This window comes from Corythoichthys intestinalis, chromosome 2, assembly GCF_030265065.1.
Source record: "Corythoichthys intestinalis isolate RoL2023-P3 chromosome 2, ASM3026506v1, whole genome shotgun sequence".
Lineage (NCBI taxonomy): Eukaryota > Metazoa > Chordata > Actinopteri > Syngnathiformes > Syngnathidae > Corythoichthys > Corythoichthys intestinalis.
Genome location: NC_080396.1, coordinates 72,975,582 through 73,003,576, shown reverse-complemented (window position 1 = coordinate 73,003,576; position 27,995 = coordinate 72,975,582). Strand labels below are relative to the sequence as shown.

At 39.7% G+C, this 27,995-nt stretch overlaps 1 protein-coding gene across 1 annotated transcript in view; it reads right to left on the bottom strand.

Moving 5' to 3' along the window:
• The window catches only part of retreg2 (reticulophagy regulator family member 2), a 34,271-nt gene extending 6,556 nt beyond the window's left edge, over positions 1–27,715 (bottom strand). The window contains exons 1-8 of the mRNA XM_057819269.1: positions 27,378–27,715; positions 27,075–27,178; positions 14,766–14,796; positions 14,536–14,665; positions 14,039–14,123; positions 10,810–10,947; positions 10,647–10,735; positions 8,532–8,667 (exon numbers count right to left, since the gene is read on the bottom strand). Of these exons, the coding sequence (XP_057675252.1) occupies positions 8,532–8,667; positions 10,647–10,735; positions 10,810–10,947; positions 14,039–14,123; positions 14,536–14,665; positions 14,766–14,796; positions 27,075–27,178; positions 27,378–27,631 (967 nt within the window). The 5' untranslated portion in view covers positions 27,632–27,715. The remainder of the gene's footprint in view (positions 1–8,531; positions 8,668–10,646; positions 10,736–10,809; positions 10,948–14,038; positions 14,124–14,535; positions 14,666–14,765; positions 14,797–27,074; positions 27,179–27,377) is intronic.
• Positions 27,716–27,995: the final 280 nt, after the last annotated feature.

Below are 27,995 nucleotides of genomic sequence, written 5' to 3'. Positions count from 1 at the left end.
AGGCAAAAAAAGTGAAAAAACATGTCTTATATGTATCTCTTTCCAATGCTAAATCTGAATAAATACATTGAACACCAGTGGTGGGAATAACGATTTTTTCAGTAACGGGGTAATCTAATTATTTTTTCCGCCGTTACTGTTACTGACGGTCAAAAGCGGTTCGTTACTTACTTTGAAGAAACTACCAGCCGTAGCGAGTCTACTCTGCTCTGTTTATTTGTCATCTAAGACTTGGGTTGTGTTCAGGTTCGAGAATAGCGCATGAGTTTTGTTTTGTGCTTTTTCTTAGCAAGGATATACCACACAAGACGTGCTGGCACTCTTTTTCTTTAACAGCACATATAACTTCAACATTAACACAAACGTATGGCTCTCAGCAGGCCGTGTCTCTAACTCAGTCCCGCATCATGTGAGCAAAATAATATTGGCACCATGTGCACTTTAGGGTGCCTCGGACAATTCTGTATCAGAATATTACAGCACGCACTTCTTATGACTCGAGGCTGTTTGTCCCTGCTCATTCAATTAGACAATGCTTTCCAAAGCTTGCTAACGGTTCTGTGTTTGCTACACCTGAATGCTAGCCTCGTTCCCATCCCATCCAGTGAGGGCTAGATTTAATTGATTAAACTCACTTTATATTGTTTACTGCAGATTGTTATTTTATTATATTATTTACTGTTTATTTTTGTTGCACTTCACGTGTAGGATAAATCTGTTGCTGGTGAGGTGCAATAAATATTACAAGGTTCTATGACACAACTACCGGTCTGTTCTTCTCTATTCAACTGACTCCAATACTGCTCAGAAAATTTCAAATTCTTTGACATACAACTTCTTTTTAAAGTAACGGAAATAATTACTTTCCCTGGTAACTAGTTACTTTTACTATAGAGTAATTCAGTTGCTAATTCAGTTACTTTTTGGAAGAAGTAGTGAGTAACTATAACTAATTACTTTTTAAACTAACGTGCCCAACACTGTTGAACAGACACAAATCGCTAATTTGCGGTTTTTCACTTATCGCGGCGGGATCACCGTACACTATGGTCATGGTGAATCATTCAAAGTCTTTCCAAACACCTATTCAAGTCATCTAGTGAAGATTTCTTAAAAATATATATATTATGGCTGTGAAACGATTACAATTTTTAATCGAGTTAATCAAAGCTTAAAAATTATTTAATCGTAATTAATTGCAATTCAAACCATCTCTTAAATATGCCATATTTTTCTGTAAATTATTGTTGAAATGGAAAGACAAGACGGATATATATTCATCATACTGTACATAAGTACTGAATTTGTTTATTATAACAAATCCACAAGATGGCATTAACATTATTAACATTCTTTCTGTTAAAGGGATCCACGGATAGGAAGACTTCAAGTTCTTAAAAGATAAAAGTTAGTACAAGTTATAGAAATTTTATATTAAAACCCCTCTAAACGTTTTCGTTTTTATCAAATTTGTAAAATTTAAATCAAAAAATAAACTAGTAGCTCGCCATTGTTGACGTCGCCGAGCGGTGACGTCACATGGGCTCCCTGCCGTTCTTCCACAGAGTCTAACTACGTAAGGTAGTGATTGAAATACACCACAAGGTGTCAATGGCGAGTTTTAAATTACTTAGAAATAGAGACAAATTCTGCAGCAGGATGGTGCTCCATCGCATACTTCAATCTCTACCTCAAACAGGGTCCCCCCAGGATTGATAAATCTAAATTCAAGACTTTTAAGACCTTTTTTAATGCCATTTCAACTGAAAATTAATACTTTTCTCGCACCTATTATTTAGACCATATTGAATCATATTAAATAAGTAAAGTACTGAACATCAAGTTTAACCTCAATTACTAAGTGTTTTTGACAAAAGAATGCACATATATTGAAGATACAATTAAAACACATTTAAGTAACATTATAAAGTCTGTCAGAATTTTTTTAAACACACACACACACGCACACCATAATTATGGACAAAAAGAGGAGAAGGACAGGACTCAGACCAACCATCTTCTGTAACAGGCTAGCCGCTAGTGCACCTGCCAAGACCCCAGTGAACATGGCTAACTCTCGAGTTAAAACGGCGAAATTCACATTCATTCGAAAGGCAAACCGAAATGTTTAAGCAGGTCCACTGCCTTCGCATGACCCATAAACTGCAACCTAAAGTATCTGGATGTAACTTGAGCCCCTATCACATACTCCAAAACAACGGGAATATCGCGGGACTTAACCGTGCAGCAGTTGTGTGTGAAAACAATTTCCCGTGTCGACAGACATGGGAAGCAGTGTGCGTGAAAGCAGGCGTTAAATTCCCGGGTCACAGCAGATGGCTGATGACTTAAATATCATAGCAGTGGCCGATGTAAATTCCTCCCTCTTCGCAGTAAGAGGAAAAGCGGTAAACAAACATCGCAATTATAAACATAGCAAGCTGGAAACAGCTAAATTAAACTGAAAACATGACCAAAATTAAAATGTCAATTATTACGTCGGGCCGGGCCAGGGTTCTTTCTCGCTAACTTTTTGAAATAACTATATATTAACGATGTATGAATGATAAACAAAGGAATACTTGTTATGAAATAATTTGGATAAAAAAAGAGAAGGCACTGTATGGTCATTGCAGAGCCAGAGCGTGCCTATACGCCCTTTTTAATCTTCCCCTCTGCGAGTCCGCAAAACCGCATCTGTTTATTTATATTTAACAAACTTTTCCAGTGTTATTTCGTTGTGTAAATAAATTTATAATGATCATAAAAATATGTAGTCTATTTAAACATTAAGAAACTGTGCGTTTTTTTTCTGCCAATTGAGAATTCGTTATAAAAGACAGGCTTTTATGCAGACATCGTCACAAATGTTAGCACACAAAACGCGGGTCGGGCTTTAATACCCGCGGACCAGTTCGGGTCAGGCTGGACTTTTTAGGCCCGATTTGACCTCTATCTTAAAGTCTTGATGAGCTTAAATTGGCTGCAGTTACGAAGTCGGGAATGCTCCATCCGGAAAAAAACACGATTTGACCAACATTATGTTTAACAAACTTTTCCAGCGTTATTTCATTGTGTAAATGGATTTATAATGATCATAAAAATATGTAGACTATTTAAACATTAAGAAAATGTGCGTTTTTTTTCTGCCAACTGAAAATTCGTTACAAAAGACAGTTAACACATCGGGAACGCTCCCTCTGGAACAAAATGCAATATGACCAACATTGTGACAGCCGATGCCGACCAAAAATGACGTAATATCCGAAACAGATCACCAATGGACTCATTTGAAGTATATGAATGGTGGTCTGTTTTGGTGTTCAGAATCCACAATATTTCTGCCTGCAGGGTTTTCGTTCCACCGACAAACGGATGCATTCCCGATGCAGAGGTGGATGGATTCTCCGTTTTGCCGGTTGTGGTGGTTTGGCACGCACGAGTTGCATTTCGATTTGTAGTGCAGTGCATCGTAAAAATTCTATGCGTCATCTTCGTTATGGATTTAAAAAAAAAAAAAAAGAAAAGAAAAAAAAAAAAAACTGTCACGGATATAATTTAGGTTGCACTGAGATGTTCTTGAAAATTAAGACCACGGTGAAAAAATTCCAGACTTATAACAGCTAATTTAATACTTTTAATACCTTTTATAAATGGAAAACTAAATTCAATGCTTTTTTAATACTTTTAATAACCCGCGGGTACCCTGTCAAAGTTCCTCAATGCAAAGAAGATCAAGATCCTCCAGTACTTGCCAGCCCAGTCACCAGACATGAACATCATTGAGCATGTCTGGGGTAGGATGAAAGAAGAAGCATGGAAGACGAAACCCAAGAATGTTGATGAACTCTGGGAGGCATGCAAGACTGCCTTCTTTGATGTTCCTGATGACTTCATCAATAAATTGTATGAATCCTTGGTGGTGGTGGTGGTGTTGGTGGTGTTCCTTGCCGAAGCCCATGGAAGTCATACAAAATATTAAATTTGGATCTCACAGCACCACTACTTAATTCGCTTATGTTATGTAACATATTTTCGTACATTTTTTGTTCAATTTTCACACTACTTTCTAAGGGTGTAACGGTACATGTATTTGTATTGAAACGTTTCGGAGCTTGGTGCTCGGTTCGGAACGGAGGCGTACCGAACCAGTTTCTGACGTAATGTAACCCTTACTTTTCGAGGCTGTGAGTCGATCAGGTTACAGTTCCTTTGTGTAGATTATATTTACTCCGTCTTCTCTACTATAATGAGGACCAACACGGTAGGACAGTATATAACCCAGAAACGGCGCGACAACGTGGCCGCCGCGAGAATGCAGTTAAACGCGGCCGTTAAAGCCAATCAGCCAAAGCACACCAGTCGCAGTGCAGCCGCGTGTTAGACGCGTCCCAGAAGCGGCTCAACGCGATGCACGCGAAAACAACGGCAGAGTTTATTATTTGACACGAGACGCGGCCCTCCTGCGTCAATACTACTACCTAGCAGACCGGGCAGACTGGAAGTCACTTGTGTAAAAATACGGTGGATCCGGTCAATTTTCAAACTAATATGCAATCGTAACCCACTTTTTGAGTCCATCAGATCTCTTGAGTGGTCGATCGGGGCACAGATGACTTGTCTTTGTTGATTTACTGCCGTCTTTTCTGCTACAATAATAACCAACACGGCCCTGTGTTCAATACAAAACCCTCCTACCACAACAAAACAAGTAGGAATACTACATCACATTTGTAATATACAAACACATAAAAAATAAATAGCCCATTTAAATAAAATAAATTAGGGCTGCAGCTATCGAATATTTTAGTAATCGAGTAAACGACTGAAAATTCTATCGATTAATCAAGTAATCGGATAAAACAAATATATTTTTAGGTGAAGAGCAATTATAAATATACATGAGAAAACAAGACATTTTATCTAATCTTGAACCATTTTCAGTCAATCAATGTCTTTATTTTCAATGTATATTGTTTAAAAACAGCCAACAATTGCATCTCAGATGTAACTAGAATAAAAAAATTAAAAAAAAGACATTCACTGCTTTCACTCAAAAAACCTTCAGATCTTATTTTTAAAAAAACATATATATATATATTAGGGCTGTCAAAATTATCGCGTTAACGAGCGGTAATTAATTTTTTAAATTAATCCCGTTAAAATATTTGACGCAATTAACGCACAAATGCCCCGCTCAAACAATAAAATGATAGCAGAGTGAAAGGTGTACTTGTTGTGTTTTTCGGAGTTTTGCCACCCTCTGCTGGCGCTTGGGTGCGACTGATTTTATAGGCTTCAGCACCCATAAGCATTGTGTAAGTAATTATTGACATCAACAATGGCGGGCTACTAGTTTATTTTTTGATTGAAAATTTTACAAATTTTATTAAAACGAATCATGAAGAGGGGTTTTAATATATCTTTTAAGAACTACAAGTCTTTCTATCCATGGATCGCTTTAACAGCATGTTAATAATGGTAATGCCATCTTGTTGATTTATTGTTATAATAAAGAAATACAGTACTTATGTAACGTATGTTGAATGTATATATCCATCTTGTGTCTTATCTTTTCATTCCAATAATTTACGGAAAAATGTGGCATATTTTATAGAAGGTTTGAATTGCGATTAATTGCGATTAATTACGATTAATTAATTTTTAAGCTGTAATTAACTCGATTAAATATTTTATTCGTTTGACACCCCCTAATATATATATATATATATATATATATATACCTAAAAATGCCGTTACGCTTGATAACACACATCACTTAAAGGATAGGATTTTTTCCCCACGTGTTTCAATTGAGTTTCTATTTGTGTCAAGACATTTTTAAGTTCTAGTTAAGTTTTAAGTTAGTCTAAACTGTAAATCCTGATGGGATTTTGAGTTTTTGCCGTGTTCAAAATAAATGTATGATACAGGCTGTATTGGAGCACATTAGGGACCAGTGCTACTTGGTGTTTTATCCAGCAATGACTACTGAGCTAAAATTGATAGTTAGCATGATTGAGTTTTTATTTTACACCCTCATCACTCCACAACGCTATGTTATGTTAAAGCCTGTATGTAAGACACATTAGCCACGCATCGACAGTGGTCATAATTAATAGAAACCTAGCCCTCCGCAGGGCTAACGTTACATGAGCTAGTGACAGTAACGTTAATCTTATTTATTAGCGCTTAGCGCTCTTTATTAGCGCTTAGCGCTATACTGCTTTAAGATGGCGGCTGTTTACCAACGCTGCCCAGACGCAGCCGAGTCTGTCATTTCCCATCTAGTTCAACATACATGTGATCTCTATGAGACTCACCAGACGCTACCTGCTATCAACGTAGCATCGTGCGGGCTAGTATTTAGCAACGTCGCGTTGTTTGTAGCGGCTGTCGGCTGATGTAAGGTTTTTTTTTTTTTTTTTGCTTCTTCCTCTACGCACGTGAAATCAGCGCATTGTCCCGCATTAAAAGTAGTCCGAGCAAAACGTGATGCTTAGAGCTGTCAAAATAAACGATTACTCGAGGTGAATAAAATTACTCGGATCAGTTATTAAACTCGAGTTACTTGAGTTGCTCGAGTATTCGTTTCAGCTCTAAAATAAATTGAAATTAGCTAAAACACCTGTAATTAAATATTAAGACACAGATCCTGCTTACACAATTCAATTTATTAATTTCTGTGTGGCGCTTTAACTTGAGAAAATCTACCAATAAAGCTTTTGAAAACCGTTCATAAATTAAAAAAAATTCATTGAGGCATTTCATTTGTAAAATACATGTTAAAATCTTTGTCATTGGGATTGCTTTTCTCTTTAGCACAGGACTTCTTTTTCGTCTTTCTTTCAGAAAGAAAGCTGACCAATACGCGGGGTCTGAAAGGCAATTTGCTGTTGGATTATCTTTAAATACCTGTTACTTTTTGAGCAGAATTCTAGCTTTGTATAGGCTAATGTTCCTATTGTTGAAAGTACAAAAGTGTGTAATAAACAACTAGCACATTTGTATTTTGCATTTTGTTTTCTTACTGTACCGAAAATGTACCGAACCGTCACCTCAAAATCGAGGTACGTACCGAAGATTTTTGTGTACCGTTACACCCCTACTACTTTCTGTAGGTGACAAAACTTTTGTCTTGCCAAAATTTGACCTTTATGTCTTCATAAAATAAAATCTTTTTTCAGTGAAACAAATATATTTTTGTACATTCAGCATCATTTGGGAGGGTCTTATATGAGCCATTTCTGAAACCAATTGAATCATTAAAAGTCAGGTTATTAGCAATTGTTTCTACCAAATGGATTAGCGAAAAGACTTTTGTCAGAGACTGTACATTATGCAGCAATAACAAAATAGGAATGCACAGAAACTAAGCAAACTACCTTTAATCAGATTACTGGTTTGAAAAAATGAACGCGTTAGATTACTCATTACTGAAAGAAAGTAATCAGATTACAGTGACCCGTATGTTTGAGTTTATCGCTCTGCCTGGTCCGGCCCTTTACGGGAAACTGTGGAGCAATGGCCGTAGGAGCGGTCTCGTGAACTGATAGTGAAGTCAAGGCTAAACTAAGATTCAACGTTTATGATACACAATTAGAGCAATGTTTCTGACTAGTGAAGTGTCCTCACTTATTTTTCGTATTTTATAAACTAAAGGCTGACCGACCGATATATCGGGCTGATGTAAGGACTGTTAAGCTGCGTTGAGACCGGACACATTTTGTTGCGTGGCAACATGTTGCTAGTACTACGCACATCGCCAAATGTGGTTTTGTTTTGACACAAACGTTACGTCCTCAAAAATTGAAGTCGGCATACTCCGGACAGTTTACGGTTCACGTAACGTAAATATTAGGGGTGTGACAAAACAGGTAGTCCCCCCGGGGGTAAAACGAGTAAAACGAATTAACCCTTTAAGTATCTCTAAATCTCAAAATAACTTTCCCAAACGTTTGGCCCACATAAGGCTGTAAGTTGTTTCAGCTAATATATGTTTGTTTATGCATTTGTAATTAAGTGTAGCGATACAGTTTATAGAGTTATGTATGAGCTATTTGCTATGAGAATTGTCAATTCGTAGCATTAAGCTAACTGACGTTTGTTAGAAAAATTAGGCTAATTTAATCTACTAAATTTTCATATTGATCAGACTAGATGGACGTTTGAACACCTGTTGTTTTGGGTCCAGTGTTTTATTGTTAAAATGCATGTCGTTTTGAACATTAGTGTACATATGTGTGTTACAGCTTTACAAATTGTCAAAGGTGAAGGAAGTAAAAAGCTTTAAAAAACACAATTGCCTTGTTTCCTGTTAAGTTGAACAACTTCATGTTTAGTGAGGACAGAACACATCATATTAATAAAGTTAAAAAAATAAGATATTGTGAGGTCATGGTTGCACTACTGGACCACAAGAGCAGTAGGGGCGTGTCCGTTTTGCCCATATTTTGCGTCAAATTGCTCCAAAATGGATTGACAATCAGAAAAATGAATGCCAATTTCATTTTCATGGCAGTGCCATTTACCTTCAGAGACATCTGTAAGTTGAGGGGTCGTAGCTCTGGAAACAGAGAAACCGCCGCTTTCCAATATGGATGCCTCCTCGTCGGATAACTCTGAGTCTGTGATTGCCATCGCTAGCGCCGTCGTCTTAACGTCCACCTGACAAAAAAAGGGGTTGGCTGTCATGCTGTTTACATTTGCGTGTTGTTGTTTTTTGTTAACGAAAAAAACAAAAAAAACAAATAAAACACCTCCATTCATTTCCAATAGCAAAACAATGTTCAAATTCCTACTTATGGGTAGCAGTTCCCTGAATTACACAATTCACACATTAAAAAAAAAAAAAAAAAATCACAAAACCAAGATACACAACATTTTTTGAGCAAAAAATTGACAAAAACATCCCCATACATTTTCAATGGCCCAAATCATTTCCAATGGCACACTCAACTTCCTCTCTATTCACTATTACTTTCAGCTTGATCCTCCCCAAAAAAAATCTCCATCGATGGTCATTATCCTTAACAAAAAAAACTTCCTCAAATTGCCCTAAAATCAACAAGAAGTGACTCAAAAATGCCCCAAAATTCATAAGAACTGACCGAAAACATACCGAAAGTGACCTATGGTTCTTACTACAGAAATTGCATTTTCTTTTTTGAAGTAACATTATAAACCTGTTCTAATGGTAATGTTTCATGTAGGATAATCATCAATAATCATTCAATAATTTCTTTGTAATTTACGGGGGTTCATAAGTCTTTGTAACCCTGAGAATCGGCAATAATTATAACACACATTTTTATTAACACTCAGAGTTGTCAATCTACCTTAAAAAAGTCCACCTTTACCCCATGAGTAACCACCCACCCACCACCCATTTGAGCTCATTATTGTCACCTGTGCACCCCATAATCAGTCATAATTCAACTGCTACCATGGGCAAGACCAGAGAACTTTCAAAAGACACAACAGAAAAAAATGTTGAGCTCCACAAAGCTGGAAAAGGCTATGGGACAATTGGAAAGCAGCTTGGTGAGAATAAATCAACTGTAGCAGCAATTGGTACAAAATGGAAAAGGCTAAACATGACTGATAATCTACCTCTGACTGGGGCTCCATGTAAAATCTCTCCTCGTGGAGCATCACTCATGATGAGAAAAGTAAGGGCACAGCCGAGAACTACACAGCACGAGCTGGTCAATGACCTGAAGAGAGTTGGATGCACAGTTTCAGCAGAACACTACGGTGCAATGGTTTAAAATTGTGCATTGCTAAGCGGGTTCCCTTGTTGAAGCCGGTTCATGTGACGTTTGCCAGGGACCATCTGAATTCTGCAGCGGGGTCATGGGAGAAAGCCGTGTGGTCAGATGAGACCAAAGTAGAACTTTTTGGTGCAAACATTACTCGTCGTGAGTGGAGGAAAAAGAAGGATGAGTACAATCCCAAGAACACCATCCCCACTGCGAAGTACAGGGGTGGAAGCCTCGTGCTTTTCGGCAAAAGGGACAGGACGACTGTATAAAGTAGAGGATGAATGGTGAATTGTATCGTCACATTTTGAGCCACAACCTCCTTCCCACAGTCAGAGAGTCGTGGCTGGATCTTCCAACACGACAATGATCCGAAGCACAAAGCCACGCTGACCAAGGAATGGCTGCGTAAAAAGAACATCAAGGTTCTGGAGTGGACCCCAATCTAATAGAAAATCTTTTGATGAAGCTGAAACTTCAACGACAGCCCCGAAACCTGACAGATCTAGAGAAGATTTGTGTGGAGGAATGGGCCAAAATCCCTGTTTCCATATGTGAAAACCTGGTGAAGAACTACAGAAAGCATCGGACCTCTGTAATTGCAACCCAAGGCTTCTGCACTAAATATTAGCGCAGATTTTCTCAGGGGTACAAATATTTATGAACCCCAGTAAATCACAAATAAATTCTTTAAAAAAAAAAAAAAAAAATTACACAACGTGAGTTCCGTTTTTTTTTTTTTTTTAGATTATGTCTGTACAAATTGAAATGCATCTGAGATTGAAATTTCAGACCTCTACCTATTTTCTAAGTGGGTGAACTTGCAAAACCACAGGGGTTGCAAATACTTCTGCTCCTCACTCTAAGATCTGAGAAGGTCCATACCGTTGGTGCAAAACAAGAAAGCTCCTCTTCACTTTCGCTCTCCGTTTCGGCGCTCGGCTCGTCACCCTCCTCGGCCTCTTTCTTCACTTCTGGTAGACAAACAAAAGTTGCCGTTGACGGTGCGAGACGCCAAAAGCTAAGCCTCTTATCGTGCGCCGCTCACTCCTCTTGTCGTGCTTGCGCCGCTCCGTGTCTCCCTTCATGCTGTAGTCCAGTTTCATCATGATTGGCTCCAAGCCGGTGTACATCCTTTGAATCAGTTCGTGGTACACCACCAGTGGCCACAGAATGACGCTAAGACCTGGAGAAATTCAAAGCTAGTTAAATGAGCCCTACATGAAGGTCAAATTTAGAAAACTATTGATTTAGTGTTAGAATTGGGGTAAGTACAGTATACAAAGTTTCTAGATTAAACTATAGCAGTTTTGGGGGGATTCCAGCAAAATTTTATTTCTACAGATCCCTCCAGGTGCCAGGGTAGAAAACTGTAACTACAGTTTGCTAAACTGTCGGGCTGCAGCTATCGTTTATTTAGGGTAATCGATTAGTCTATGGATTAGTTAGTTCGAAAAATCGAGTAATCGGATTACAAACATTTAATGCATTGAGGAATAGATTTTAAGAGATGTAAAACAAGCGTTTATACCTGCAATAACATTTATTTTGGCTTGCTAAGACTGCACTTTCAACAGAACATTATATTCCTGAGTGTTTCTTCAAACTATTGAGCATTGCAATATTCCACTCATTTGACAAGAGCTATTGATGCATTGTAAACTAAATAAAAATCCATGAGCTTAGCCTCAAATGGTATTAAAATGAGGATGGAAGTACAACAAAAGAACAACTGGCTAACTTGCATAGCAAAAGTCTGCTAGCTTAAATATTATAAAATGCCATTGTCTTTTCACCTAACACACCATTTTCTAACTAAATATGCATAAACAAACATAACAGGGCAAACAAAAACATACTTAATGTTGGTCTTAACAGGGAGCAATTCGATTCAGTGTTCAATGAGTTATGGCATATTCATTGTCTCCACAAGAGGGCAGCATATCCATGCAAATCAAATGATTAAATTCAACACTTTCAAAACAAACCATTGCGACGTTTAGAGCTGAAACGATTACTTGAATAATTCGAGTAACTCGATTTTAAAAATTGATTGAGGAATTTTCTCCGCCTCGAGGAATCGTTTAATTTTGCCAGCTGTAAGTATGACGTTCGCCTGGACTTTTAATACAAGAAATACATTGAACGCCTACACTAACTATTGATATGTTGGTGTTATCGTCAGCTAGATATATTTCCAGTTGACACCATGTGGGGGGCCTGTTGACCAGGGAAAGAATGTGAGGGTGGTGGGGAAGTCAATAAGCTAAGTGATTGGGAGGGGTAGAGTGTAGACAAATCAGCTCTGTGATCTAGAACCCAGTAATCTTGTGAATCCCTTGTTAGTGTAAGCCCGTTTGCAACAGACCCTACGACACCCTACGACGCCCCACCGCCAATCCCGGCACCGGAACCCCCAACCCCCAATCACATCCAGCCGCACGCGATCCCCACCAAACACGCGGCTGCCGCGCAGACGAGTGGCGACGCCGGGCAGGCGCCAACCCAGTGCCACGGCCCCCACCCAGCCAGTCCGGGGAGGGAGTGCGGGCGGCCCGGGGATGTGTGTGTGTATGTGTGTGTGTGTGGGGGGGGGGGCAATCGCCACCCACCTCTCCTCCCGCAGCCCAGCAAAGGAGCCATCGTTACCCCCCCTCCCCCCCTGGGATCCAGGATGGTCACCCGGGCCACCTGCGCTCCCATCAAACGGCGCTCAGGGATGAGAAGAAGGGACGCACCACCAGCCCCACGCCCACCCCCAACCCCATCCGCCCACCCGGCCCACGAGCCGCAGCCCCCCAACCGGCATAGCACGGCATGGGGCCACCAGCGGCCCACCAAACCCAGGGCAGGGCAGGGTCCCCTGCCGGAGCAGGTAACATCCGGCCGATACACCAGCGTTCAGCCGGCGACCCGCGGCAGAGTGCAGGGCAGATACCCAGGCATAGAAGAAAGGGAAAGGGGGAGGCAGGAGAAAGCCGAGGAGCCGCCACGGGGCGACGGGAGATCGGAGCCCTGGAGCCCCCCACCCCCACCCCACTCACACGGCCAGCAGCCCAGGCAGAGGGGAGGCCACGCCTCGGGAGCCATTCCATAGAGAAAAAGTGTGGGACCACCTATTACCCTATTACTGTTGCTGCCAGGTTCCGGCTGGCAGCCATTACCCAGCACCGTGATGGGATTGTGTGGGAAGGGTAGTGCAATGTATGCAATAAAATAGGAGAGCTCGGCTTGGGGCAGTGGGACCGCTGCATGGAATTTCTATCCAGCTGCCCGTCCCACCGCCCTTTGCCGGAACTCTCCCGTGGAGTATAATGTGTGTAGTGCATTAAAAAAGGTGCAGGAATGGCGAGGCCTGCTGTGAGGAGGTAACCATGAGCATCACCCCCCCCAACAGGTCCCATCCATCCCACAACCTTGGTGTGTGATGCATTAAAATCAGGAGGGAGACGGGCCAGGACTGTATGGCCCCTTCCCAACTCTTCCCGGAGGAATGAATGAGTATGTATGTGTTACTGTACCATGTTAACGTAATGTTAGCTACTGTCGATGGGTGGCTAACGTGTCTTTCATACAGGCTTTATTTAATCTGTAAAAACACAGTGCTGTAGAGTGATGAGTGTGTAAAATAAAAACATAATAAAGCTAAATGTCAATTTTAGCTCAGTAGTCATAGATGGATAAAACAGCAGGTAGTACTGGTGCCTAATATACTCCAATACAGCAGGTATCATACATCTATTTTGAACACCACAAAAACTCAAAATCCTATCAGGACTTACAATTTAATTTTTAACTTAAAACTGAACTAGAACTTAAAAAATAGCTTGAAACAAATGGAAATTCAATTGAAACGTGAGAAAAGCACCTAACTTTTAAGTGATGTGTGTTACCAGGCGGTATGACATTTTTAGGTAAGAAAGAAGTTGTTTTTTTTAATAAGATATTTTATGAGTGAAAGCAGTGAATTTGTTGTTTTTTTCTAGTCACATCTGAGATGGAATTATTGTTTTTTTTTCAACAATGTACATCTAAAATAAAGACATTGATTGTCTAAAATGAGTCAATATTAGGTAAAATGTCTTGTTTTCTCATGTACATTTATAATTGCTCTTTACCTTAAAAAAAATGTTTTATCCGGTTACTCAATGGAATTTTCAGTAGAATACTCGATTACTAAAATATTCGATAGCTGCAGCCCTAAAACCGACCAACAAGTTCAGTCATAAAATCCAACAGCAACATAAAGAGCTGATCAGGACAAAAACATGACTCACCTATGATATAAAAGATCATGATTCCTGGAACGTAATGTCCGACAACCGCAAGTGCAAAACAGCCGCTACACATCATGGCACAGAACTGCGAAATTAAAAAATAATATATAAATCTTAGAAGTATAACTATCACCCCAAATAAAAAAATTTTTTTTTTCTTTCAGATTTCCAATCACGCGGCATTCAATCATTCTGCTGTGAATTCAAATGAGTTTATTACTTGTAGACATCCAATCCATTTAAAGTGGAATAGATTGCAGTGAATTAACATTCGGGACATCGGGTCACTTTTTGTTGATTTGGGGGGCATTTTAGGGTCACTTGCTGTTGATTTTGGGGCATTTCGTGGCATTCGTTTATTCGCTGCCATCTCTCCCACTTCAAACGAATTGGACGTCTACTAGTGATAAACTCATTCCAATTCACAGCAGAAGGATGAGACTAGCTTGTTTTGTGGAATTATTTCATGACCCATGTAACGCTGTCGCAGGTTTTACCTTGCCGTGATTCTGCCGTTTGTATTGCAGCGTCTCGTGCAGGAAGAGACAGCACGTCAGGTAACTTTCCGCCAGGTGGTGACTGAGCTCGGGAACGCTGAGCAGCCGCTGCTTTGTGCTGATTGATTCGCTGCGCGCACACACAATGACATTTCTCTTGACGCGCTGCTTCAAATGCCTTCACATATTCCATGATGACACTAAATATTTCCATTGCGTGGTATTCTTACCTTTGAACGGGAGACACTTCAACACGGGGAACTAGAGGAGCGACAAAAGCACAAGATTAGATTCAAATGTGTTGAAATAATAAACCCTTTATGTTCTAAAATGTAGTTTGTGAATGATCACCTTTCACGAAGGAGTATTTGAATAGGCAGTTAATTACTTACTAATTACGATAGGAATTAGCTCATTGGCTTCTATACAAATCATGCTATTTCCTGTTATTACCTTGGAGTAAACACTTTTGCTGGAAGCAGAAATTAGACTAAGAATATTATTAATATCTTAATGTGTATAATCATTTTAGCCAAAGCAAAAGCAGATGTTAGTTAATGTTAATTTCCTATTTTGCTTCATTACAAGGATAAGCATCTGCTTTAATTAAAGACAAATTAAAAAATGTTGGCTATTTTTGTAGTATAGGAGAGTACCTTTTCTCGTAGGCACCGTCTAACTGCATTATTCTAACACACTTAATATAATCAATCAGGGAATAGTATGGTTTCTCCTATTTACTGTTTGACTATTTGTATTACTCTAACACACCCAATATAAAATAAATAGCATATAAACCATAGTTTAAGGAAAAAAAGTGGAATATACGGCATAAAAGATACATGACGCCTTCTTATCATGGTCATGCAACTGACTGAGCAAGATTGACACTGACAAGCCCACATCTGCACCACCAATTCTCGCAATCAGGTCTCCCGGACAGTCCAGAACAAATGGCGGAACGCCCTGTCCCAACACAAGGAACACCGGAGAACGCCCAATATCCAACAGATAACACGACTGATTAGACTCCAAGAGCCCCTTTGACGCTGTGATAGCAAAATCCACAACCCTCGTTGCCCTGACAACAGTAACTCCAGAATCCTCCTGTCCACTCCACAAACAGATAATAATGCCACACACACCCTTCTTCCTGCCCACTGCACCGCCCCGCGGGAGCCTTAAAAAAACTGAATGTTTAATTAAGCGTTGTCATTTTTCCCGGGAACCTTTTGTTGATGTGTGATATGGTGACCTTGGAGCGAGTTTGCTTCCCCGACTGAGTCTGTTTCTGTTTCGCCTTGCTGATGATCGCTGTCGACCTGAATAAATTGTCAACTTGTTTTTGGTGAGCTTTCTTTAAACCTTCCAAAATGGAGTCAGTACAAAGGGTTAAGACCAGTGTTGTTAATTTTACTTTTAAAAAGTAATTAATTACAGTTACAAATTACTTCTCCCAAAAAGTAATTGCGTTAGTAACTCAGTTACCTGAATTTAAGAGTAATTAGTTACTTGGCAGAGTAGTGATAATTTTCATGTTTTTTTTTTTTCTGGGGGGGAAAAAAAAAAAAAAAGGTCACACAATGTGAAGTTTAAAGGTTTTTTGGGACAACTGGCCCTAGCCCAATTCTTTACCCTCCACTTAACTAGACACAAGGGTATTGCGATAACTAGATAGTAACCTTTGCTATGTGTGGAAGTCATTTAAAGTTGTGAATCAACCGTTAAAGCTGTTAAAATTGCTCCCACTATTGCATTAGTTCCCTTCTGTCTACTTTCAACATGTGTAAGTTTTAAAACTGTTTCATCATTTAAAGATAGATTTAAGTCAAGATTTTGCCGATTTAGGACCATTTTAGATTAAAAAAAATTAAATTAAAAAAAGGTTCGCTAGGAAGGATCTCTACAACAGAGCCTTCCTGAGAGGTCTACTGCTTTAAGATGGCGGCTGTTTACTAAAGCATGTAGTCCTTAAAACATGTTGCCAATGCAGCCGTGTCTATCATTTGCATCTAGTTCTATAATATGTGATATCTACCGTATCATGTGGGCGTAGTTTGTAGGCTACAGTCAGGTATTATTGGAGCCACCTAGCATCGCGTTTGCAACGGCGTCTTCCCCACTCTTGCTATGCTCTCTCGTCTACGTGATTCCTTCTGACTTTTTTTATTCAACCAACTTAGTAACGCATCGTAACGCACGCCTTTCCCGCCTCAGTAACGGCTCTCGAGGAAAGGAGGCAAGCTGTCCCAAAACATCTGATAAACATTGAGGTTGGTGAGCACACAGGATCGTCTCCTCCAAAAATGGAGCCTACAATGGCTGAAGGAGAAGTGACTAAGCCAGCCCTGCCAGGCTGTGACCAACCCTCTGCTGAGGCTCCATTGCCTCAACGGGAGGAGACCCTGGTAGCAGGTGATCGACCTCCTTCAGACGAGACCCAAGAAGCGGCTCCATCAGCTCAACAGGAGGAGAACCACCTGACCGTGCAATCCTCTGCTGACGAGGCCCCATCCAGCCTCAAATCCTCACACTCCAAGACGCCAACACGCCGCCGACTCCAAGCTAAAGCCCCATCCAGCCCCAAATCCTCACACTCCAAGACGCCAACACGCCGCCGACTCCAGGATAAGGCCCCATCCAGCCCCAAATCCTCACACTCCAAGACGCCACTACGCCGCCGACTCCAGGATAAGGCCCCATCCAGCACCAAATCCTCACACTCCAAGACGCCACCACTCCGGCGACTCAGTCAGGCTAAGGCCTCATCAAGGCCTAAATCCCCACAGTCCCGGAAGCCACCCCGCCGACGACTTAGTTTGGATGGAATAATGAGTCAACCTGGTCTGGACTCCATGGATCTAAATAGCAAGATTAACCAGTCTCTTGATCTCCTGAAGTTCATGTCTTCGCTTCCACCCTGTACCTGTCACACCCGACAGGTGCCAGGGGAAGATGGCAACAAACCAACCAGCCTCCCCTGGAATTCTCTCGGGGCAAAGCCAAAGCACTACAACTCTGGAACTACACGGTATTATCCTTCTATGGAGGAAGCCATGTTTGCGACACCAATATGATATGCACCGGGTCCAGGCTGTGACAACATTACAAAGACTGTTCTGTCCCAGCAAAAGTCGGGGCCCTATGGAGTACTGTCTGTATGCTCAACAATCCCAGTGGTGATAAACAACACAAAAAGGGCTAGATTGGTGAGAAATAAAAAACGTTCAATCAACTCTGCCAACCTGTTAAGCATAGTATGTCATTCCCAAAACTCACCAGTGAATCCAGTCTGGCATCTCCAATTGGCTCTGCTAAATATAAGATCTTTAGCTGGCAAATCTTTCTTAATTAATGATTTTATCAGCAAATATAACCTTGACATGATGTTCCTAACAGAAACTTGGTTAGATAAAGATAAGAGCTCGACAGTTCTGATTGAGGCAACCCCCACAAACTTCAATTTCTTTAGTGCGCCAAGAACCCATAAGAAAGGAGGTGGGGTTGCCAGTCTGATCAGGGACAGTTTCCAATGCACAAATATTTCATGTGGCCAGTTTGATTCCTTTGAATATATTGTCATTCAGCTAAAAAGCCCTTGCAGAGCTGCCTTGGTAACACTTTACAGACCACCAAAGTATAACACAATGTTTTTTGATGAGTTTACCAAAATGCTGTCTTCTGTCTGCATGGACTTTGATTGTGTTGTTCTAGTGGGTGACTTTAACATTCATGTTGATAATCCTGAAGAAGGATGTGCTATAGAGCTTTTAAATAGTTTGGATACATTTGGTTTATCTCAGCATGTCACAGTTCCAACACATAACAGAGGGCACACACTGGATTTAATAATATCCAAAGGTCTTAACATCTCTGAGGTCACAGTGAATGATGTTGCTCTGTCTGATCACTACTGCATTATGTTTAAAATGACCACCCCTGTCCATCCTCTGAAAAGGGAAACAGAGGTGATTAGGAAGCGTTACATAAGTGATAACACTTGTGCGTTATTCACACAGGCCTATGCCTCACCATTAACCCCTACAATAGCTCCAGTGGAAGAACTTGTAAATAGTTTCAGTTCCAGTGTGATGACCGTAATTGACACTATTGCCCCGATTAAGACAAAATCTTTGTCAAGAAAAAAAGAGGTCACCCTGGAGAAATGCCATACTAGCTATAAAACAAAAGCAAGTTTGTAGACGAGCAGAACGCAGATGGCGAAAAAACAAACTCCTAGTTTTTTATGATATCTACAAAGAGAGTCTTCGCAAATACAACCAGGAACTGAAAAATGCTAGACAGTCATATTTTTCAGAGATCATTAGTAGAAACACTAACAATACCCGCACACTATTTTCTGTTGTTGACAAACTGACAAACCCACAAGCATCAATACCTCAGGAATTGGCATCTGAGGTGTCCTGTAATAATTTCGCAGCATTCTTTACACACAAAGTACTAAAGATTAGACAGACTGTGTGCAACTCCAGATTAACAAATGTTACACTAAATGCCTCCCAAAATGTCCCCCACGTCAATCTTAGACAGTTTAGCCTCTTGGACTATGCCACTTTAACATAAATTGTGTCGAAATTAAAGCCCACAACATGCTGCCTTGACATCCTTCCTTCAAACTTTTTCAAGACTGTTTTTCATTGCATAGCCCCAGACATACTTCAGATTATAAATACTTCTCTCCAAACAGGAGAGTTTCCTCAGACTTTAAAAACTGCAGTAATAAAACCTCTCCTAAAAAAACCTAATCTGGATGCCTCAACCATTAGTAATTACAGGCCAATATCAAATCTGACATTCCTGGGGAAAATTATCGAAAGGGTTGTGTTCGAACAGATCCAGAATTATATGATGCAAAACAATCTTTTTAACTCATTTCAGTCTGGATATCGACCACAACACAGCACCGAGACTGTGCTTATCAAAGTCCTAAATGATATTCGTCGGAATACCGATGCAGGCAAAATCATCTGTTCTGCTACTATTGGATCTCAGCGCCGCATTTGACACGGTTGATCACAACATACTACTCAGCAGATTGGAACAGTGGGTAGGGCTTACTGACACTATTCTTCAGTGGTTCACATCCTATTTACATGATAGGGATTTCTTTGTGTCAATCGGAAACCATCAGTCAGAACGAACCAAATTCACGTGTGGAGTCCCTCAAGGGTCAATTCTTGGACCACTCTTATTTAACATCTATATGCTTCCGTTAGCTCAGATAATGGAACAGTATGACATCTCCTATCACGCCTATGCAGATGACACACAACTGTACATTTCTGTGTCCCCACATGATTATAGTCCCTTAGTCACCCTGAGCAAATGCATTCATCAAATCAATGAATGGATGTGCCAGAATTTTCTCCAGTTAAATGTGCAGAAGACAGAGGTGATCATTTTTGGGCCAAAAAAGGAAAGGTCAAAGATAAGCAGCCAACTTAGCACAATGTCACTTACAGCTACAAATCAAGTCAGAAACCTTGGCGTAATCATTGACTCAGACCTAAAATTTGATAGCCATTTAAAGTCCGTCACTAAATCCGCTTATTACCACCTAAAAAATATAACCAGAATTAAGGGGCTTCTGACTCAACAAGACATGGAAAAACTTATGCATGCATTCATTTTCAGCAGATTGGACTATTGCAACGGTATATTTACAGGTCTTGATAAAAAATCAGTCAGGAAGTTGCAGCTGGTACAGAATGCTGCAGCCAGAGTCCTCACAAATACAAGGAAGCTGGACCACATTACACCAGTTTTGAAATCGCTACACTGGCTTCCAGTAAGTCAAAGGATAGACTATAAAATACTACTGCTCGTCTACAAAACACTGAATGGCCTTGGACCAAAATACATGCTTGACTTGTTAGAGTCCTATGAGACATCTAGACCCCTAAGGTCATCTGGAACCGGTCTTCTGCATGTTCCAAGAACAAGAACCAAGCAGGGTGAGGCAGCATTTAGTTATTATGCTCTTCACCTCTGGAACAAGTTACCCGAACGTCTGAAGTATGCTCAAACTGTTAGCTCTTTTAAATCAGGGCTAAAAACGCTTTTGTTTAGCGCTGCATATCTATAACTGTCTATATATTTCAATCTACCTGCTTTCTATTCCTCTTGTTTTTATCTCCATTGCTGATTTCAATTATTATTATTAGTAGTAGTTTTTGTTTTATTTTTATTTTATTTATTTATTTTTATTCTGTGATTAAATGCGATCTTTTGTCTTCGTTTCTACGTTGTGTTGATTTAAATGTGATTTTTATGATCTTCATGTGATGTAAAGCACTTTGAATTGCCTTGTGTTGAATTGTGCTATATAAATAAATTTGCCTTGCCTTGCCTAACGGCGTTGCCAAGATGAGAAAAGTAATTAATTAGATTACTCACTACTGAAAAAAATAACGCCGTTAGTAACGCCGTTATGTTGTAACGCCGTTATTAACAACACTGGTTAAGACTAAGGTGAACGCGCGGAGTTTGGCCTTTTGGCCGGGATGTGGGAGTCCCGCCGGCCCAGGTTGTTGAAGCGGTTCGGCTGGCGCGATTCCGGCAGTGTCACAAAGTACTTCACAAAGACAAAATTCATTTAAAAATATGTAAAGAAAAAAAGAAGACAGATTTAAAAGGCCATAAATAATGAGAATATACACACAAAATTACAACAGTTTATACTTAAAATAAATAAATAAATTATGGGAATATTTTTTTAAATATATAATTTTAACAAACTAATTTTTAAACATTGAAAAATAAAATACTCAATTTTTAAATACATTTTTAATAGATTAATAAGTACAAATAGAGTAGTTTTTCCTTCATTGAAAAAGAATTTAAAATACAAATATATATTTTTATTTTTTAATTAAACTTAACTTTTTTAAAATATATTTTTTATTGTTAATATTAATATTTTATATAGTATATTTATATAACTATATAACTCACTGTCTGCCATTGACAATGCTAGACGTCCAATCCATTTGAAGCCGAAGGACTGGCAGCGAATGACTATGATTTTGTCACGACCAAACTTCACTGTTTTGTGGCAAATGGTGGATTTTTCAGATGAATCTTCCATTGAATTACACCACAGTCGCCGCAAATATTGCAGGAGACCTACTGGAGCCTGCATGGATCCGAGATTCACTCAGAAAACAGTGAAGTTTGGTGGTGGCAAAATCATGTTCTGTGGTTACATGCAGTGTGGGGGTGTGTGAGAGATCTGCAGGGTGGAAGGCAACATAAATAGTCTGAAATATCATCAAATCTTGGCTGCCTCTTACATTCCAAACCATAAAAAGGGATACATTCTGCAGCAGGATGGTGCTCTATCGCATACTTCAATCTCTACCTCAAAGTTCCTCAATGCAAAGAAGATCAAGATCCTCCTGGACTGGCCAGCCCAGTCACCAGAAATGAACAGGATGAAAGAGGAAGCATGGAAGACGAAACCCAAGATTGTTGATGAACTCTGGGAGGCATGCAAGACTGCTTTCTTTGATGTTCCTGATGACTTCATCAATAAATTGTATGAATCCTTACCGAAGCCCATGGAAGTCATACAAAATATTACACTTGGATCTCACAGCACCACTACTTAATTCGCTTTGGTTACGTAACATATTTTTTGTTAAATTTTAACACTATTTTGTGTAGGCGACAAAACGTTTTGTCCTGCCAAAATTTGACCTTTATGTCTTCATTAAATGATAAATCTTGTTTCAGTGAAACAAATATATTTTTATACATTCAACATCACTTGGGAGGGTCTTAGCTTTCATATGTGCCATTTCTGAAACCAATTGAATAATTAAAAGTCAGGTTATTCGCAATTGTTTCAACAAAATGGATAAGCGACAAGACCTTTGTCAGGGACTGTACAGTAAAGCTGGTTAAACTGGAAGTTATGTTGTTGTAAGGTGTATTAATTTTTTGTTCGTGTGCCCCTTTTGATCTATGAACACCTGCCCCTCCATCGGTCTCTGCACCGGCCCTGGTAAAACAAATACTATAACGTACGCTTGTCAGCGGGGCAGATAACGCGGCTAGACAGCTAACTAGTTTCCTCTCTACCATTAGCCTACGTTTGTTAAGTCTTTCACCATTGAAAACATCTGTTCAAATTTACATTTTCATAATACAGCCTGTGGTGTTTTTTTTCTCTGGTGACTTTCTGGGTTGAGAGAGGGTGAGGGTGTGTGTACAATGTGTAAATAACAAGGGCGTAGGTTTGCATAGGGTTGGTAGGGACATAACACTACCAAATTTTCAGGATGCTCAAATTGTCCCCACCAACTTTTACGCAACCTTATTTGCATTATATAATGTCTTCAATTATATAGGTAATTTAAAATGTCTTCCCATGTTGTAAGGATAGAATTAACCCTACCAATCTTAATTACAGTACTTTCGATACGTTCAGACTTTCATTAACCCCTTTTCACTTAATGAATGTGCTAGTCTATTTTTTCCCCCTCAAATGCAAGTTTGATTGGCTAATGACTCGCCCCCTCCCATACTCACACACACGTTCACAGCAGGTGTTCTGTCAAATTTTTCACCCTGATACTATTTTGCTCCGTAAACTTTTGTGGTGGTGAATAAGCACTCTTTTACATTCAGTTGGACTCTCAATGTTACCCAAAGGTGCTAATAAATAAGGTGCTAAATAAACAAGTTACATCCATAGACTTCATAATGTATTGACGGGACACGGGGCCGATAAATAGGGGGCCTGCATTGTTGGCCAAGTCGTCAAAGCGGACCGAGTGGAATCACAGACAAAGGGCTTTTTTCGTTGAAAATTCTTGTGAATAAATGCTTAAATCCCTTAATTCTTTTTAGATATGGATGAAAAACAGCCTCGATTTTTGGTTAAAAAAGTGCAGTTAGCATTTATTTTACGTAACATTGTCGAAGTACATTGCTAGTCTGTTAGTGAATGTAGCTAGTGGCCGCCCTATGTAAACATTAGAGGTGGGAATCTTTGGGCACCTAACGATTTGATTACAATTATGAGGCTACGATTCGATTATAAATCGATTATTGATGCACGCCCTCCCTTGCTATTAGCTGCTTTTAATTAGGGCTGTCAAAATTATCGCGTTAACGGGCGGTAATTAATTTTTAAAATTAATCACGTTAAAATATTTGACGTAATTAACGCACATACCCCGCTCAAACAGATTAAAATGACAGCACAGTGCAATGCCAACTTGTTACTTGTGTTTTTTTTTTGGAGTTTTGTCACCCTCTGCTGGCGCTTGGGTGCGACTGATTTTATGGGCTTAAGCACCCATGAGCATTGTGTAATTATTGACATCAACAATGGCGGGCTACTAGTTCATTTTTTGATTGAAAATGTTACAAATTTTATTAAAACGAAAACATTAAGAGGGGTTTTAATATAAAATTTCTATAACTTGTACTAACATTTATCTTTTAAGAACTACAAGTCTTTCTATCCATGGATTGCTTTAACAGAATGTTAATAATGTTAATGCCATCTTGTTGATTTATTTTTATAATAAATAAATACAGTACTCATGTACCGTATGTTATCTTTCCATTCCAACAATAATTTACAGAAAAATATGGCATATTTTAGAGATGGTTTGAATTGCGATTATTTACGATTAATTAATTTTTAAGCTGTAATTAACTCAATTAAAAATTTTAATCGTTTGACAGCCCAACTTTTAATGTTTCGTAGATTATTTACAAAAATTGTTCAAAAATCCTCTCAGGCTTAAATAAACGACTATTTCAGTATCAAGTTAACAGATCAAAACAGTAAATAAAATACTCAAGTCCCCATTCAGTATCAGCAGCTTTAAACTATATTCAATTAATTTAATGTTGTGAATCAACCGTTAAAGTTGTTAAAATTGCTCCTGTTATTCCATAATTTCCCTTCTACTTTCGTCATGTGAAAGTTTTAAAACTTTCATCATTCAAAGATAGATTCAAGTCAAGATTTTGCCGATTTAGGAGTACTTTAGATAAAAAGTTAAATAGGTTCGCTCGGAAGGTTCGCTACAACAGCCTACCAGGGAAGTCTGCTTTAAGATGGCGACTGTTTACTAAAGCCGGCAAGTCTGTCATTTCGCCTCTAGTTTTCTATACATGTGCTGCTAACGCCGCCGAGTATCATTTCGCATCTAGTTCTTAATACATGTGATATCTACCGTAGCATCATGTGCGCGTAGTTTGTAGCAGCTGTCGGCAGCAGTCAGGTATTGTTTTTTTTTATCTAGCGCCATGAGTTGAGCCAGAGCCGTGAGTTGAGCATTGTCATGAGCCATTAGCCGGCAAGCATTATGTTTACTCTCAGTCCGTTCCTCATTGCATCCAGAACACCGTGCCAACTGTTTTTAGTTCCGCTTTTCTTGGCATATTTCAGTAATCAAAATTCCGATGTTTGTGAATCGTTCTCGAATCTTCCACAGCTGAATCGCGAATAATCTAAGAATCGGAAATTTCGCACACCTCTAGTGTATATTGTGTAAATAATGATACGAGTCATGCACACGTGCCGTCTCTGACTCTCGACCTCCATTAATATTCAACTAATTAATATTATGCGTGGTATGCGTTTTACATAAAATTAATTTGATCATGTGTTGTTTAAATCCAGTTCTATATTACCAAGGGTTCCTGTTCTAATGTTGAGCAACTCGAGCTGTGGCTGTGGGTTTAGTAGGAGTGGGAACCTCTTGTTACCTCACAATACGATACGATTTGCTATACAAACCTCACGATAACGATGATCTGACGATATGGCGTTATAACGATTAACGATACATTGGTCAGGAAATCATTCTAGGATATTATACAAACGACTAATAAACAGAAAAATAAGTTTCTGCTGCAAACTGGAATGAGTTTATCACTAGTAGACGTCCAATCCATTTGAACGGATTGAGCGTCTATGGCCGTCATTGGCAGCCAATGCCAGGCAATGCCAGGCAATGAGTTAATTTTGGGCCATTTAAGGTCATTTACCTGTTGATTTTCAGTTACTTCCTGTTGATTTTGGGATATTTTATGGGTCACTTCCTGTTTATTTTGAATTGCAGAACAGGAAGTGACCTGGGAATCACCCAAATGTTTAGATAGTGACTCAAACTCAACAGGAAATGACCTGTAAATGAACAGCAAGTGGTCTGTAAATGCTCCGAAAATCGGACAGAATGACTGCGAATGCTCTGGTTTCGAATGAACGAATGTTCCCAATTTAAATGGATTGGGCGTCGAGGACCGTCAATGGCAGCCTTACCTGAGACACCATCATGGTGGAAGATTTTGGTAGCAACTTGTTGGTCGCCTTTTTTTTTTTTTATTTTTTTTTTTTTTATTTTTATTTAATGTTTTTTTTAACATTGAAACCTTTTTAAAACGATGTCTCGATTCTTGGCAGGAGCATATTGATAACCTTTTGGGATACAAAGTATCACGATATATCACCATTTCGATATTTTGTCAGACCCCTAGGGTTTAGTCTATAACAGTGGTTCTTAACATAGGTTTGATCGAACCCCAAGGGTTCAGTGAGTGAGTCTAAGGGGTTCGGCGAAGGTAAAGAAACGCACAGCCCTATTTTCGTACGCAGATTTATTCTAGACAAAGTGGCTTTTTAGATCAGGTTTTGGACTGGTTTGCTCCCAATTTACAGGTGTAATCCATTTCTTTTAACTGATAGTCCTCGATCTGATGGGAGGAGGAACTGGTTTGCTCAGTGGAAGGTTGACTCTCACTTGGTGTAAGGGAATACAACCGACCAATGGGCAGTGTGGTCTCAAATTTTGACCCGTTTATAAACATGTTTTCAAAATGAGAAGAATTTTGAACGGGAATTTGCTAAATTATTAGCTTACTAACTTCGATATATCGGTTTTGAATTTAACAACAACAACAACAAAAAAGCTTTATTATCTAATTCTGAAGGGTTCGGTGAATTCACATGTGAAACTTGTGGGGTTCGGTACCTTTAGATAGGTTGAGAACTACTGGTCTATAAATTTCAATTTTATTTAAAATATTTATTTAGTCGTTGTTATTTTATTCATTTACTTTAACATTTTATTCATGTTGATGTTCCAATTTGGAAATATGTCGTAAAAAGAAAAAAAAACTCCTGCTCAATGGAAAAAAAGTTTGTTTTTAACACATACATCTCAAAATAACACATTATAGTGCTATAACTGTAATACCGTGAAACCGCGGTATATTTGATTAAGGTTATCATCCCGTCAAAATCTCATACCAGCACATGCCTAAACACCACATGATTGGACGTTTATCATCATCGATGGTGCTAAAAGAGTTAATAGCCAAAGAAAAAGTGGATTTGGACTATTTTGATGTCGGCAATCTGATTAATTTAATCAACAATTCGCTGCCCATTAATCGATTCACTGTGGCATCCCTAATTTCAATTCAATTGATGTCCGAAAGTGCCTGTCATTAATTTCCACTTTCTTACGTGGACATGACGGTTTGGTTCTTACTCGTGTCGGCGAGCAACTTGGGCTTCCATCTCTCCAGCAGCATCAGTCCCAACAGGGAAACGCTCAACAGGAACAGCGGGCGTAGAGAAGTGTACGACAGGAGCCTGTGAACGCAACAAACAACGAAGTGATTTATTCAACGTAGTGTACGCGAATGCAACGCGGCTGTGCTAGCATTCGGCTAGAAACGGGATTAGCCGTCTTATCTTGACTAGCATATCCTGACTGACATTTTGCTCGTAAGTGTCCGCGATTTTAGCGGCAAGGCGACAGTCGTCCTCGACAGTCTCGACGAGGTTTTACCAGAATAACGTGTTTAGCGTGAGCGCCACCGCGATGCTGTACAGCGGCCTCTCCCACACCAGCAGCCGCTGAAGCCACAGCAACGCAGGCTCGTACGGCGACAGCCAGGCTTGAAGGCGTTCTCGCAGTCGCTCCAGCTCCGGGTTCCCGTCGCCGCAAGCGTGTTCCGACGCGCCGGCGGGGAAGAGAGACTCCAGGCCGACGGACGAGGAGGTGACTGAGGGGCGTCTTCGCGTCTCTTCGACGCTCGCCATGTTTCTTTGCGCCACTTTGTTGTGTTGTTTTGGAGATCACGGGGTGTGCGGCGAGCTCGCCGTCAAGCTAGCAACGCCGGGGAAGCGCTACCTCTGGGAGGACTTTCAGAATAAAGTTAGAAGTTCGTCAATCTTCCGCGACAATTTGTGATTATTCATTTTTACGTGATAGAACTAAAAGTAAAAAGACCGAAAATGTGCTTTATTATTAAAACACAGGGGGAATAAGCAATAAGAGGACTAAAAATCTGGAGCTTCCGGTAAAATGCTCGAAGAGGAAAGTCAAAGGATCACGCATTGCAAAAAGGTCACGTTTCCTTATGGAGCCAGAACGGTCTCATAATGAACACAAACACATCTTTCA